Source organism: Lissotriton helveticus, chromosome 10, assembly GCF_964261635.1.
Source record: "Lissotriton helveticus chromosome 10, aLisHel1.1, whole genome shotgun sequence".
NCBI lineage: Eukaryota > Metazoa > Chordata > Amphibia > Caudata > Salamandridae > Lissotriton > Lissotriton helveticus.
In genome coordinates, this window is record NC_136071.1 from 260450430 (window position 1) to 260467118 (window position 16689).

The following is a 16689-nucleotide window of genomic DNA, read 5'->3' on the forward strand; positions in this document are numbered from 1 at the left end:
GGGAAAAGTTCCCAGGGATATCTGTACTGAGTTCAAGCACTGCACCACAGAACTAACAAGCATTACAAACAACAATGCAATAGAAGTGTTCCGAAAAAGTATTTATTTAGAACATTATGCATGTTATCCTCTAGCCTAGAGATTTTGACTTGACAATACCTTTTTCCAGTCAGGCCATTCACTCTATGCTGCTCAGAAATTTGGCAGGTCTATATTCTTAAAAGTTGAAGATGTGAGGCTGCCTATTTTGCGGCTTCAACACATCAAACATTTGCTGTCGCGCATCAATTTGGAACACCTTACCTGGCAAAATCACACAAACTGCAGTACTTCTGACTTTTTCCAGAAAGAAGTATATATTTTCTTTTTATATGTGTTTGCTTATTTTAGATTCCCTGTGTCTTTTAGTTGATTTGTTCAGTTTATTGTACCGTTAAGTTTTCCATGGTTGTATAATGCATAAAAGCTAAGTTTAGGAAATAGATTAAATGAAGAAATATGCGATGAAAGGTAAACACACATTTGAAATATGCTCTGGATCTTTGTATTCTTAATATTCCTTTTTCTCCACATAGGTATCTGAGGCCAGAAACCGCCCAGGGTATTTTCCTCAACTTCAAGCGTCTTCTTGAATTCAACCAGGGCAAACTACCTTTTGCTGCTGCTCAGATTGGGAACTCTTTCAGGAATGAGATTTCGCCTCGCTCTGGTCTCATCAGAGTCAGGTACTGCCAGTATTCATATCCTTGATAGGATTTTAGAATGCGGTTGGGGTATTATTGTGTTTACTGAATAGACTGCAAAACTGTGCACCATAACATGGTCCACATTTTATTGAAATGATGTTAAATTGCTCTCTGAGCTGGTGGATAATTACACTCCAACACATGACGTACTGTTTAAAATGCAGCAATCCATCTCATACTTTTCGGGGTGATGAATATAAAGTTCCCTTTATTTTAAACTTAGTAAATGAGAAAAATGGTTTGCGATAAGGGTATCCTGTTATGAAATGACTTGGTATAAGTTAAATGTACTCGGTTAATCCACTATCCCTGTACTATATATTACACGTAGATATTAGGAGAATTAGGTTGACTTTAATATTTTTTATCTTGAATGCTAAAGAATCTGTAGCCACCTAAGGAGGAGCAATGAAACTTCAAACTTTCTAACATTTGCAGAATAGTTGAACTAGCTAGAAATGTCACATAGTGAGAAACGCTTGCAGTCACTGATCGTGAATTCCAGGTTACAAAGGTGGTTCTCAAGACATGTCATGACATTGGGTGGTGTCAAAACTGTGGAGGGATTCTCGTTTTTGATTTGTTTTATTTTCATGTAATGTTTAGAGAATTCACAATGGCAGAGATTGAACATTTTGTGGACCCAAAGGAAAAGGTGCATCCCAAATTTGAGCTTGTGGCAGACCTGAACATCCTTCTTTATTCTTCCAAAGCCCAGATCAGTGGGGAATCTGCCTCGATTATGCGACTTGGCGATGCAGTTGAGCAGGTAATATTTACCTTGATAAGGTGATTTGTGTGCTCATAGAGACAGCGTTTTTGCATCTGATAGTTTCTTTTGCATGTTTTTGTTTCAATGTAATGCCTGCGGGATATAGACTAATTTCCACCTCAGCCGTAGCATGCTAAACTAATGCTGGCTATTGCTTCAGTGAATTTGGGTTGAATATATTTCAATGTTGAATGTACTGCAGCACATTGCAGTTTATTGGAAGACAACCTGTATAACAAGATCGGTTGTCTGCGCTTTGTATGTAGGCAAGTTTCGATATTCATCATACTAGTTAGCATTGTCTTTCGCACTGATTAGACATCACACCTGTATGCTGCGAATTGTTGGACTCCTTTAATTCCAGGAGACTTGTTGAGGGTTGAATAAAATCCATGGGACCTGTTGAGTTGAATAAGTGGTCCCATAGAAAGTTTAGTAGGAGCGAGTGCAGACCACTGACTATTTGTGTGATCTGATCTAATTTAAACTGTATTTTGAAGTATTGCTTTTTCACTTTTTTTTAAGTTCTGAGGTGTAGTTAATTCCATAGGGGGACCGTAGCAGAAGGGAGCAAAAGGAAGGGTTAGCATTATCTGCTGCATGGACTAGCTCCCTTGTGTTTCACTCTTCCATTTTCTGTGCTATTGACCTTCATCACAAGAGGATCCAAAGTTATGACAACTTGTAGCAGGCACCATAGGATTTTTTTGCTATACATTATCAGATCAGTATTAATCTCCTCCATATGGTAGTATGTTTAAAGACTGGTTGAGAGGGATTTCTTTGAACAGTGGGATGAGAACATCAAGTGTAATCGTGTAGTTTTTGCAAAGTCCAGAGAGGAACCTACACACATCCTGCCAGTACCCTTGTCTTTTAATGTGCAGGATGCAAGTTTCTTTTTAGTTTCATAATTGTGAAGTGAATGATTGCCACCATTTCAAAAATATGTTGGGACTCTATCAGATATGATCCAGTGCTTGTTCTACACTTGTAGTGGAATTCTCAGGAAGGGAACTTGTATACAATTTGTTTTAATAGCATTTTTATTGAGAGAACCACAGTTGGTAGCTTTTGGAGCACAATGGCGAATAACCCAATAGAGCGTTGAATATATGTTAAAATATGTACATAATTAAGATACTATCCATAAGATCACAAAAGGTCCAATTAAAATGTTTTGATACATAGCCACATATACTCAAGAAAAGCAGATATACTCAAGAAAAGCCGAGCATTTCCTAAACACAGCATAAAAAGATAAGTTTACTTTTTTATTTTTTAATAAAGTCCAATGTACTTGTGATCAGACAAACATTAAGAGAAATAGCTGAAATGATGCAACAACTCGAGCAAAAATCTGATTTATTTAGAAAACTTCATAACTTTGTCAAGGATCAGAGCGGCTTCTAGAAGTGTTGGCTTGGCAGAAATTACCAACTTTTCAGCAAGTAGGTGGTTTACGTAAATACATTGCTTTCTAGGCAGTCGTTTCCTACAGAATGCCAGGCATCGAGGGATAACTACAACAGTGATCATAGGACTATAGTTTGATGTTCTAACTTGTAAATGCCCACCCTCAGCCAGCTGAAGTGCAGCCTTAAAAGGCATCATTGAAATTTGGGATGGCACCTTTTTACCCAGCTGAGCGAGGTAAGAGCCTGCTTCATTGTCCTAAACTCAAAGGTAGGAGGAGTCATTTCAGAAACGAAAAAGAAAATGTTGGAACTTAGCTCACTGGCACATATTTTCAGAATGCGTTTAGATTGTTATCTTGAGTTCACATTAAGTCAAAAAGTTCTGGCATGCTGGACAGCCTGTTCAGAGATGCTAATAACTGAGCCATCTGTAAGCTACTTTGTAGCAGCACGCAGGAAAAGAAGGAATTCTGTTTTTTGGGTTTTTTTTGGAATGCAGAACAATCTGCTCTCCCTGCTCGAAAGGTGTGAGTAATTGGGTTGTTGGTTGGTAGGGTTGTGAGCGCTTTTCAAGGAACTGCCACAATGCCGGTCATGTTGAACCACAAAAAGTCACTAAATTAACCTGTGCTTAACCCTCTGGTAGCTTGGCACAAAGGTAGTCCAGCTTAATGTAGAGGCAGTGTGTAAATTATGTATGCAGCACTCAAAGCGTTATAAAGTGAAATCACAGCACAAAAAGAATCCCACAGTAATTTAGAACAATATAGTCATTTTAAATAAATTATTTGACATCAAAACAGAAATCCAACCAGTGGAAGATCAGATATGCAATTTCAAAGGTTTAAGGTATGTATAGCGTCTAAAAGTACAAAGTGTCACTTACAATTATCTGGTTGTGCGAGACCAGGAGAAAGTCACAAGTTCAGGTCAACCGTGATGGATCGTGGGCTGGATACAGGGACCGGGTTATTCCAGCAAAAAAAGTTACCTTCTCAAAGTCCAACGCTAAGAGTCCAGTTCGCGGTGGCGGAGCACTCAAGGAGCAGGGAGAGTGTCTCAGATGATAGTCACTGTAAGCACAAAGAGCAGGCTGGGCGTTGCGGATGATAGTTGCTGCAGCGCGAAGATCCTATCAGTTGTTGTAGACCGTCACTGCTGGAGCTTCGCGTAGGCAGTCATCGTGGGCTATTGATACTATAGCTCCAAGTGTGCTTGTCAATCGTCATTGACGGTCACAAGCATGAGGAGTTAGGTTCACAGGAGCTTTACGTTGTGGTCGGCGCATGTGGCAATATCTTGGCACGAAAAGGCCTTGCACGGTTGCGCAGAACCCACAACTTCAGTATTTCTCCTTTTCTTTAAGGGGGAGCTCAACTGGTGGAGCTCAACTGTTCCACTTCAAGGGTCCAGGACATGGCAGGATCCTCTTGGGGCTCAGGAACGTGCTTTGCAGAGACCAGCAGGCCGAGTACAGCAGGTCAGCTGGGCAGCTGCTGAGAGGACTCTGGAGTTTGTCGTGTTCGTGTAGCTCAAGAACAGGAGGCCAGCTAACTATCCCTTGTAGTCAGTTATGTAGCCTGGGATGAAGGGAGCAGGTGCAGTCCTCCTTCTGTAGTATTCACAGGTCCAGGAGTGTACTTAAGCTTGGGTCTAAGGTTCCTAGTTTTATACCTGGTACCAACTTTGAAGTTGAAGAAACTTCTTGAGTCGCCCCCCCCATACCCTCCCCCCCCCCCCCACCACACACACAATGGTGTCTGGAATTTTCTGCTTCCCTGGTCCCAGGATGTCTGGGGGTATAATAGACTAGTGTGCACTTCTTTGTGTGTACTGAAACAGTTCCTTGAAGTGCAAGTGTGGCTGTGCACAGCTCTTCCTCTGCCCCATCCTGTTTGGATGGGCCTTCCGATCCCTGTAGTGTGTGGCTATCTAGGAGGTATACACAAAGACCATCTGCCAACTACACCTAGACATGTGACCCAGGAAACTGCCTCCAGGCATCAAATTGTTAGGAAAGAAAAATGCCAACTTTCTAAAAGTAAATGAAATCAGCCCAGAGACGTGTCCGGGAAACTCAGGGTGCACTACTAGATTTTCACTTTATTAAAAGTGTTCTAACAGGTAGTCTAAATTGCTTTAGTGAATTATAACTTTCTTAGAACCAGTGATCCAAGAATCAGTTTCATAAACACAAGATTCAATACATCAATGAATCATTGTGACCATGAATGATATTCTGCATCTTCTTCTTTTATTCATTCCATAGCAGAATTTCTTCAATCAAGTTGTGATGCTTTTCTCAGCGTTATAAGAACAGTTGACAATGATATTCCCAATGCATTTTAGGCAAAAACTTGCCCTTCTTCAGGGGAATTTATGACAGCAAATAATAGAAGTAAGCATATTTACAAATACTCTATACTCTATTAAATTATAATCTGCATTCTGCTTGATATCATGCTCATACAGACAAGTGATTAGGGCTTTTAGTAGTGCTCGATAAGTTTGCACGGAACAAGAACGAAGTGACCAGAGACATAGATGAAATAGAGTCAACTCGAAAAATTGCAACTCATCTCCCACCTGGGTGAGTACAATTAACGTAGGAAAAAAGTGATGGCGTGCCAAAAATCGAAAGCACTCAGTGAGTGAATTCAGTGGGTTAATGAGGTGCAGCATATTAAAAAATGCGTTCTGTTATGGTCCATTAAGGTGAAAATAGGTAAAAGTTGATAAAATTAGAGAGTCAAGATGAAACTTAATAAGTACCTTGCCGACTTATAGTCTAGAGTTCAATTGGCCGGAAGTTATGGGCGGCTAAAAAGTAATAATAAAAAGCTAATGCAATCACTCGGAATACCCCGTATGATAGTGCAAGTCTCTAATTTATAAAGTGTGATAGTTACCTCAAAATCAAAGATTGCCGCAGGGCAATATGAATAAAAAGTGGTGACTGTGAAGAGAAGAGAATCGCAAATGAATGCTTCAAGCCTCTTAGCAAGACTGGTTGAGACCGTTTCAAAAGTGCTGGTGGATATATCGCATCCCGATAATTCGTTCTCCGTCAGCTGACAGCGGGGTGAAGGCAATCGAGAAAAGTTGCTGAAAGGGCAAAAGAGTCGCGGGTGAATTCTACATAACCATTGTAGAAGCTGTTCTGAACGTTAACGAAAGGTATTTGTGAAAGTGAGGCTTACCGGTAGTAAATTCTCAGTCAGCCGACCGTGAAGTGTAACAAGGACGCCCTCGTGGAGTGTTAGCGATCCGTATGGTGTTCGGCTTGCATGCTTGACGTCTTATTAGTGAAGATAGAAAGAGGACCAGTGAAAGAGGTGCCCAATGTACGCTGGTGGTGGAGTTAATAAAGTAACACAACGAACACGAAGTTGTATTAAAAAAGGGGGGAAAATGCTCATAGTACACATAAGTAGCTAAGTGATAATCTGAAATCAGACCATGAAAGAAGCATGAGACTCATTCCAGACTCTTAAATACCAGCAGTGTCGGTATATGCTGTGGTCTTTAGTAGCAGAATTGGTTATTTACAATATTACTCCATCTGGATAAGTAAATCGCATGAATAATTATACATATTAATTCTTTTAAATCAAAAATGAAGAGATCGTCAATAGAATATTCTAAGCCGGGAGCTAGATCATATAAATTCATGATTATTGATGAAGTGCCTGCCTATACAAAACTAGTTACAAGACTGCCTGTACGATACTACAGAACTGTAATGTAGTGAAAGTCGTATTGTTGACAATATTTCCGAAAAACAGATCACTTTGAATGAATACAAGATTTAGTAAAGCGTCTGCCTATACAGAACTATTTACAAGACTATCTATACAAAACTGTAAGGCTACACTAAGATAACACAGTCCAATGACTTGTATTACAAATAACAGGACAATTCATATTCATCATTTAAACCTTTTTGGTGAAGGGTCTCTAGAAACCAGATCCAATGTGTTTCACGCTGTATAAGCAATTTGTTAAGGTCTCTTCCTTGCAGAGTATTGATTACCTCAATTACACTGAGTTACAGTTGAGCTATTGTATGATTATAATCGACCCAATGTTTTGCCAGCGAGGAGCTCATAGTTTTAGTGTGTATTCTACTTTTGTGTTCAGTTATGCAAGTTCTTAAAATCCTCTCTGTTTTGCCCACATTATAGGCCACATGGGCATTTTATTACATACATTACTTGGGTGCTATTGCACTTGGCCGTAAAGTGCAGTTTGATGATTATGCTCGATCTAGGGTGGGTTATTGATTGACCAGTTAACACATTGTTACAGTGCGAGCAATTTTGAGATTTCATCATACCTCTGTGCGAGTCCGATGTACAGGATAGTGAGGATGTTAATATTTCTTTTAGATTGCGTGATCGTGTGTAGGCAAATAAAGGTGGGTTCTTAAATAACCCCTGAAAACCGGGTTCAGTCTGAAGTAGTTCCCAGCGTTTTAACACTATCTTTTTGATTTGGTTTGATTGTGATGAAAAGATTGAGACCAAAACCTCCCTAGGTTCTGTATGTTGATGTGCTGTCTTTTTAGGACGATCGCTTCTCGTTTTTTGTAAGGCCTTAGTCTCAGCTTGGGTTATGATATCCTGAGGGTATCCCCTGGCCATAAAGAATTCCTTATATTTCTCTAAGGTTTGGTGACTTAAATCTGGGTTAGAAGGGATTCGTCCTATTCTAATGAATTGTGAATAAGGTAGATGACGTTTCAGGGACCAGGGATGAAAACTCTGATATAGTAATGCATTGTTCCGATCTGTGCTCTTCTTAAACACAGTAGTAGTGATTTGAGGTCCAGCCAATTGTATGTGCACATCTAAATTTGGGATTTTTTGAGAGTCTATGGAAGAAGTGAATTGAATTATACGATTTTTGGTATTCAGATCCTTGCTTCCAAATCTAGACGGTTGCTATGCCATATGATACGGATGTTGTCTATGTAACGGCGTTATAGAATTAGGTGGCTCTGCCATTCAGTATTAGATAGTATAAATTCTGTTTCGAATTTGGACATAAAGATATAAGCATAGCTGGGGCTCCCGAAAAGCCAATAGTGGTGCCATTGGATTCATTATAGAAACACTCTTTCCACTTAAAAAAACTGTGAAATAAACAAAAGTGCAAAAGTTCCAACAAAAATCTTATTAATGCCAGGTTCCTCATGGCGCAATAATGCCCACTCTAGAGCATCTATACGAAGGATTAAAGTGTATAGTGCAACCACGTCAATTGTACATACCCATATGTCATCTGACTCAGGAATCTGAACTTCCATTAAGAATTTGTAACAGGTGTGTGGTGTCTTGCAAGTAGGAACTGCTAGCTTTAACTATCAGTTGCTGAAAGGTATCGAGATACTGGCCGAGAGGTTCGTGTATAGACCCACACCCCTACACAATCGGTCTAAGGGGTGGGTTCATTAGATTTTTATGTACCTTAGGTAACATATATAGCAGTGGCCTATGTGGGAATTTGATTGTAAGAAAATCTTTAGTTTTATCTGAGATCCAATTAATTTCTTTAGCGTGAGTCCGTATGGATGAAGGAAAGGTTAAGAAAGAGTCTGTAGGGTCAGTGGGTAATGGGATGTATGTAGTATCATCCTGAAGAATCGTATCAATTTTGTCTTCATAGAACGTTTTGTCCATAATCACCAGAGCACCACCTTTGTCGGCTCTGGTGAAGTGGAGTGTCTGATTTTTTCGGAGTTCCAACAGACAATGTTTCACGAGGGGACAAATTCTGAGTTTTGAGCGTGCAGGTAGTTTAGACAAGTCTTGCCTGACTAGAGTCTCAAACGTGTCTATAATTTTGTGTGAAACTGGAGGAATGAACGTACTTTTGGGTTTAAACTCCCTGTATTCAGGTTGTAAAATCTTAGTGAGTTCGGTTTGCAAAGTAGAGAAAAAGTGTCTTAATCTTGGTTTCCTTGTGAATTTGTATAATGCTACTTCAGCATGTAGTGCTCTAGAGTAAAATGTGGGGACAAAGGAACTACCTTTTTCTAGAACAGACATCTGGTTTTTAGACAATTTTTGTGAGGAGATATTGATGACTAATGTTTCTTTTGGCGACCTGGTCTGTATTTCAATTCTTGTTTTCACAACTTTTTAAAAGTGGCATTTTCAAAATTGACTTACAATCCAACTTTACCATTAAAAAGTATTTTAAATTGCAATTCCCTAGACACCAAACCAGAAACTTCTACCTGCTTGCAAACAAAAGGTATTGCTTATTAAATGTAACCTGGTAACCCAGTGTTATCCTATGAGAGAGGTAAGGCTCACAATAGTGAAAAATGGATTTAGGAGTTTTTCACTACCATGACATGTGAAAGTTTAAAAGGACATGCCCAACCTTTTAAATAAAATGCACCCCGCCCTATGGGCAGTTTAGGGCCTACCTTAGTGTTGACTTATTCGTCATCGAAAGGAGGTTTTAAGTCTTGGAAGGGTATTATTTTGCCAATTCAAATTGGCAGTTACCGACTGCAATGGAAGACCTGAGACATATAAATAAAAAGGCTATTTTAGTGGGCTGCAAGACCACTTGTTGCTTTTAATTTACAAGCCCTGGGTACATGTAGTACCATTTCACTAGGATCTTATAAGTGCGTTCATTTTGCCATTTGGGAATAAGCCAATGTAACCGTGTTTAGGGGAGTTAGCACTGGTTAGGAGTGACAAAGTGCACAGAGTCCTAGGGCCAACAGAAACTGATTTGGCAAAACAGGAGGGGAGAAGGCAAAAAGCTTGGTGGTGACCATGGAGAGATGACCAAGTCCAACAACCAGGCACAGGTCATCCGCTGCATCTTTCCTTCATGCTTTTCGTTCTCCTTATAACACCACCTATCAGCAAAGTAAGGATATTTATTCTGTTAAATATTGATTGTGTAGTTTCTTTGGTGAGTCTTCTACATATTGTTACTAGCTATTTGTATGGCATTAAGGAAAATCAATCGGCTTGGAAGGCAAGCCTATTGAATATGTGAGGCAAATATCCCCTTGGAGACGTTACATATGTTTGAGACCCAAGGAAGGTTTCAAAAAGGTCGGGTGAAAATTATTTTTACATTTGTTGTGAATTGTCTGGAATTTCTGAATGTACTTTTAGGATCTTACAACCAACTGTAAAGATGTTCATGGTAATTACAAGGTGTCTGTCACATTATTTGATTTGATTTTTTTTTTAACTATGTGTGAGGAAAGACGTTCTAACTGCTGCCTGTAGTTTTCTAATCATTAACTATTTTCTGACTTTTTAAATCTGGGAATATGTTTTTTAAAGAAGCCCTAAGCTTCTCCCTAACTAGAGTAACCCTTGCTGTTTATTTGTCTTTACTGTTTATTTTACTTTAGGGTGTCATCAACAACTCTGTCTTAGGGTACTTCATTGGAAGAATCTACCTCTACCTCATCAAAGTAGGTGTGTCTCCAGATAAACTCCGTTTCCGACAGCACATGGAGAACGAGATGGCTCACTATGCCTGTGACTGCTGGGATGCAGAGACCAAAACCTCCTATGTAAGCAACTTTCTTATAGGTACCAATTTGTTTTTCTGTGTCTTTTTTCATTAAATAAAATGAGCTTTAAGTGCTAGGTCTCCTTCCTCCCCCACCTCCCCCATTTCCACATAGTACAAGGTGCCATGTTTGCACCCCTAGATCTGTAATTATCTCATGCTTCATAGTATCCATTCCTGATAAAATATTAGTATTGTTAACATTATGTAGGAATTTTGTTTGTCTAGGTTATTTGTTGCATTCTTTTTGTATGAACAGTCTGTGTGAACCTTGTTACCATTTAGTGAAATGGAGAGCAGGGTGCTCATTAATGAGGAATACCTGAGATCGCATTTCTTACTTGAGAGTCCTTAAATGTCACTTTAGTTTTTAGAAGCCATTTACTTTGGAGTGGGTCACTGTACTAGTATAACCTCATGTGTGACTGGTTTCAAAGTATGTATGTAGTAAGGTGTAGCATTATGTGATGTGGGGATTAAACAGCCACCATGTATTAGTATCCAGATATCTGAAAGATGGCCTTTGGATTCACAATAATAAACCCTTAGTTCAGTCCGGGTAGAGTGGCAAACAACAGTCAGGCTCTACTAGAGGAACATGTGTTGAGCATTTCAGAGTACCAACATGGATGATGGATAATTGACAAAACTCATTTGAAATCCGGCACTAATTTATAAAAACTAAGTGTATTGTTATCTTAATTTAGACACCAAAATGTGCATAGCAGCATATATATATATATATATATATATATATCAGGAGTTAAAGATTTTAGAAGCAATATAAAATCAGTGCAAAATATTCAGTGGAACGTTTATCTTTGCTGTCGATGGGGGAAAAACCACTAGTGACACATCGGCCACTCGCAGGTTGAGTTATGTGGAACCCTTGCAGGGTAAAAGTCATGCAGATCCCAGGGCCAGGCTGCGACAAGAAGTTCAATTTTACCTGGTCTGTAGAGCCCGGGTACAGAGTTATCCTGGCTATCTCTGGTGCTGAGTGGAACCCGCAGAAGCTGCTTTTACTGCTTACACAGTGCTGTGGGGAACAAGATGCAAAAATATAACAGAGTGGTTGCTGATGTAGGTCGATGGCGTTCCCTCTAGGTGTAGCGTCGAGTTCAGAGATCGCTTGCCGGACTGGCAACAAACAAGCCTTGGCAGCGGTAAGCACAGCGAAAAGCGATTTTGACGTCCATTGGACCCAGGGAACACAGTAGCTGCCTGAAACTTCGTGGAATTGCAAAAACACACAGTGCCCACACCACAATTACTCATTCAATATTCAAGAAGGGTAAGAAACCAGTTTATTGTAACCACCCTTAGACAGCATTACTCAGTGTCTATCATTTTATGCTTTTTTTTCCAAATTTTCAAAAAATCATAACAGAATAAAGGACTACGTATTGGAATATTTACAAGACTAAATACACTTTGTACATACATCAAAAGACAAACATTATTTACACACTAAAAAACGTTTCTGCATCAAACTATCACAAAAAATTATAATGACATCACAACCAACAAATATTACAATAAAAAACATGAAGAAAAATGATTTCCAAGGGGGTATAAGCAACTTAATAGCTTGTAAACGCTTAAATACTGGACCAGCCGGTCCTAGTGTCGTGAAGTTGACAATTTATTCCACCCAAGAAAGACTGCCGACGCGTTTCAAGAACCAGACACAAAGTCACTGGTTTATCATCAGGGCTGTTTATTCTTTGTATCTGAAAAGATGCAAAGACATTGTTTTACTTTAACAGGCAAATTCATAGTGATTGCCTTTCTCCAATCGTGGGCAAGGAGTGATAATAAAGGATAGCTACATACCAAAATTGTTTTAAAGAGGGGCGTGATGGTTAATCTTCTTGTGGTCCAACTCGCAAGTTATTGTGGTGGCCAGACATAGATGTGAAATTGGTTTTCAATTTAACCCACTCAGGTCTTTTAATTATCAAGCTCCAGTCAAAGATGTAAAAAAAGGGGAGAAGCGTACCTTATTTTTTGTGAACTGCCGTAGCACGGCGAATTTTGCTTGTACGACGTCACCATCAAGGTGTAATTCTACAACAGTAATGGCATAGGTTTCAATTATGTGTTTTTTTCAAAACATTGTAAGTGAGTAGATATAACTCACAGAAGAATTAGCCTACCTTACTGAAGTGTCTTGTTCTTAAAGATTTAAAGGGAGAAACCGCAGTCACCGTCCTGTAATAGAACGAAACGCCGATTTCAAAAAAAGATCTCTCAAAAATATTGAATGAATGCTCAGACCACGATAAGGCGGTGTTTGTAAATACCTGCTCCTCTGCCACAGCACGCCCGCGCTCGAGTCTGCTTTCTTTCAATAAAGATGGCCGCCGCACTTTTCTGTTTGTTTTATACTTCCTGGTGCAAAATTGCATTATGGGACTTGTTTTGTACTTCCTGGTGCAAAATTGCATTATGGGACTTGTAGTCGCATTTAATCAAATCGCATATTCTAGGCGCCATGGAGACACATATATACGCGACATGTTTGCCTATCCATTTTATCGTGCTAATGCGATCAAACTAATGAAATTTTTGGTGTATGCGCTGATAAATTATGAAGCGCATTGGTACTGTACCCCATGCTAAAGGTACTTCTCAAGATTTGAAGTATATTGCAACTTGAGCATCATACGATGTTGTTCTCAACACATCTCATGGCCATGGACCACAATTTTTAAAAATTATCGAAATAGATCGAAAGGACCACAGGTCAAACCAGGGATGTCAAACCGATGTAGGCCAGCTCTGATGAATTTTACCAGACAAGTATTATATATGCGCTATCTCAGACAGGCTATTGAGGCCAGTCTGTGCGCTGTTGAACTTTAGAATAAGATATGCTTCTTTCTGTAATAGAACTTGCTCGACGTCATGGCATTTAGACTTGGGATTCATGGTGTACAGTACAGACCATTGGAGTTGTTGTTCGTTGTGGCCCTTTTCGCAGAAATGTTCTACCATTGGAGCAGACATTACCTGCTTCTTAATCCGGAATCGGTGCTGGCTGATTCTTTGATTCACTTGTTGGCTGGTTTTACCTATATAAAGGGACTGGCACGGACATAATACCATGTAGACAACATTCTTAGTTCTGCAATTGGAGAAATCCTTGTGTCTCCACTTTATGCCTCGGTGAACAAACTCGTCACCTTCAATTGTACTGGAACAGGCGACGCAATTTCCACACTTATGGTGGCCTTCAATCGGCTTAAGGTTCCATTGCGCAAGTAGATCGCTTTTAGGCCTTGGAATAGCAATGTCTGCCCTAATGAGTTCTTCACCAATACTGCGATTTTTTTTTTTTCTGTAGGCAAAAATGGGTTTGGGAAACTGGCAATTCAACCCCTCCAATAAATGCCAGTTCTTTAAAACCGCTTGTCGTAGTTTGTGTGTGTCCGGACAGAAAGTTGTAACGCACACGAGTTTGTTCAACGGTGTGCGTTGTTTGGGTTGCAAAAGACATTCCCTAGGCGTGTGCTTGGCACGTTTGAGCGAATGCTTAAGGAGCTTCCTAGGGTAGCCTCTTTCTTGCATATCTGAACAAAAAGCTTGTGCATGTCGCTCATACTCCTGCATATCTGAGCAATTGTGCCTGATTCTGAGTAACTGTCCATAGGGCAGATTAGCTTTTAAGCTACGCGGATGTGAGCTCCTATGGTGCAAGATAGTATTCCTATCAGTGTCTTTCTTATGTAATGATGTTATCAACCGTCCGTCCTCACATCTTAACTCAATATCCAAAAATGTCATGCGACTGGCACTATTTTCTATTGAAATCTTTGTCTCTGTGCCTTGTGTTAAGCCATCCGTGAAAAGCGTTAACTCGGTCTGGCTCCCCTGCCACAGGAGCCAGACGTCGTCAATGTACCGGTACCACTGTATAATTTGTTGCTTGAAAGGGTTATTTGTATCAACGAACTTCTCCTCGTACTGCGCCATGAAGAGCACCGCCATTTCCGGGGCGTAAGGACATCCCATGGCGGTGCCCTTCACTTGCATGTAATACTGGCCATTGAAGGCAGGACTACAGTTCTCACAATGCACTAGACCATCTGTATTTGGGTGATTGCTCGGAGGGCCCGATGGCCAGGGATTCTTTGGTTCTGGAGCGTTATTCAATTGGCAGTTTGCAGAGAACTAATGCCACTAGTCTAGGGGAGTCCCAAAGTCATGTTGTCCTTTTTGAGGCAGATTGGTTCAGGACTGAGGTTCTAGTGTCAAGGGTGTCCCCTAAGTCCAGGATTTAAGGGAGGTAGAGGTGTGGTAACCAGTAACCAATGGGCTGCTAATCCTTGCATCTAGTACGCACCTGAAATGACCACATCTGAGGGTGTGGGTCACCTTTTCTACCCAGACTCTTCTATTCTGCCACTTCTAAAAATGGCAGAATCCTTCTTTCAGTGTAGAGACCAGGCTGCGAACCCTGGAGGTGTGGCTAACTCTCTGGGGGCATACACCTCATTGCATACCTAATTTCATGCCTGCTCGAGGACAAATGTGCCTGGGGGAGGGCTGTTTCACCTGCTGGGAGTCAGCTCCGCTGCATATCGGAGGTGGTGTAGCCTTTGAAGCTCACTACCTTGATGTGCCACTTGACTAGCCTGCCTGGGAGGAAAGCAGTGTGACCTACTTCCTGCCCAGACCTTTGCTCCTGACTCCTGGGAGTGATCAGACTGCCTGGTAGGTGGTCTGATTCCTGTCTTGGCAACAGCAAGCGTGGGCTTGCCAGTCAGAGCATAGAAAAGCTGGGGCAACCAGATGTGCAACCTCCGAGTCCTGTCTTGGCAACAGCAAGCGTGGGCTTCCCAGTCAGAGCATAGAAAAGCTCGGGCAACCAGATGGGCAACCTCCAAAGTAGCTACCTGTGTGCATGCCACATCACCCTAGATTCACATCCGGTGTGGAAAGGCCATTATCGTGACATATAAGCTTGCCCTTACATGCCCACAACTTTAGCATAATGCACCCTGTCTCTTGGGCTCAGGAGGTCTTCCTTAGGAGTGACTGACATACTAAAAGCAGTGCATTGACTTTGCCACACATGGTAATGGCAAAGTCGAAATGCATCACTTGGCAGGCCTGCTGTCTGTAGTTTACTTGGGTCTTCCAGGTTGGCACAAACAGTGCTGCAAGCTCTGGGGACCCCTTTACCATGCATGGGAATCACTTGTACCATATACTAGGGACTTATATGGGGGGGGAGGGGGTGTAAAGTCCTTGTCAATTGGGGCCGCCAATTTACACACAACAGTTTTAGGGAGAGAGTACTGACACAGGGGTCTGAAAAGCAGACTCCAGTGCACGATTAGAGTCCTAACCATCTTCATGGAGCAAAAATTGGGAGAATACCATACACAAAGGGTGCTTTTCTACATGTATGAGTTGTATATACTAACTTCCACCGATGGGTCTGAGCAGACATTTAGTTTGTTTATACCCATCATCTCTTGATGATTAAGGAAGTAAAGTTAAGTGCGGTTTAGGACGAAGACGAGATTTTGTCCCACCTCCAGGCAGGATTTAGACAGGGAGTGGGCACGATGGACCAAGTCTTTAGATTTTTTATGATATACTGGAAATCGGTAACGATCGAAAAAGGCAGCCTTTATTTGGCGTTTATCGACCTCAGAACAGCCTTTGACCTGGTCCCTCGTGCCGCCCTCTGGCGGGTCCTGTCCGAATTGGGCATCCCCCCCTGATCCTGGATTTGCTTGTGCGTCTTTACGAGGATAATTACGCTAGAGTGAGGTGGGGCAGTCAGGGCCATTTGAGGGAGAGAGTTAGGGTAGAGAGAGGGATACGCCAGGGGTGCGTCCTGGCCCCAACCCTGTTTCCACTTTTTGTCAACGAGGTTGTGGACTACCTGAGGGAGGATCCTGCTGACGCACCCACTGTGGCAGGGGAAAAAACACCTACGCTGCTTTTTGCAGATGACACCCTCCTGATCTCCAAAAACCCGATGGGCCTACAAAAACTGCTGGATCGGTTCAGTCAATTTTGCAAGACCAGAGGCCTATGGCTTTGGCCCCATCTAAACGCTTTAGAAATTCCATCAAGCTGGATGACTCCCCTTTAGAATTAGTGGAGGCTTTTGACTATTTGGGTGTACCGGTCAACAACTTGATGAAATGGAATTCTCACTTGTCAAAGATGCTAC

The 16689-nt window shown here is 41.1% G+C and overlaps 1 protein-coding gene across 1 annotated transcript in view; it reads left to right on the plus strand.

Annotated features, from left to right (window-relative positions):
* GARS1 (glycyl-tRNA synthetase 1) overlaps positions 1 to 16689 on the plus strand; it is a 116121-nt gene that overhangs the window by 42603 nt on the left and 56829 nt on the right. The window contains exons 8-10 of the mRNA XM_078665280.1: positions 576 to 725; positions 1353 to 1515; positions 10330 to 10494. Of these exons, the coding sequence (XP_078521406.1) occupies positions 576 to 725; positions 1353 to 1515; positions 10330 to 10494 (478 nt within the window). The remainder of the gene's footprint in view (positions 1 to 575; positions 726 to 1352; positions 1516 to 10329; positions 10495 to 16689) is intronic.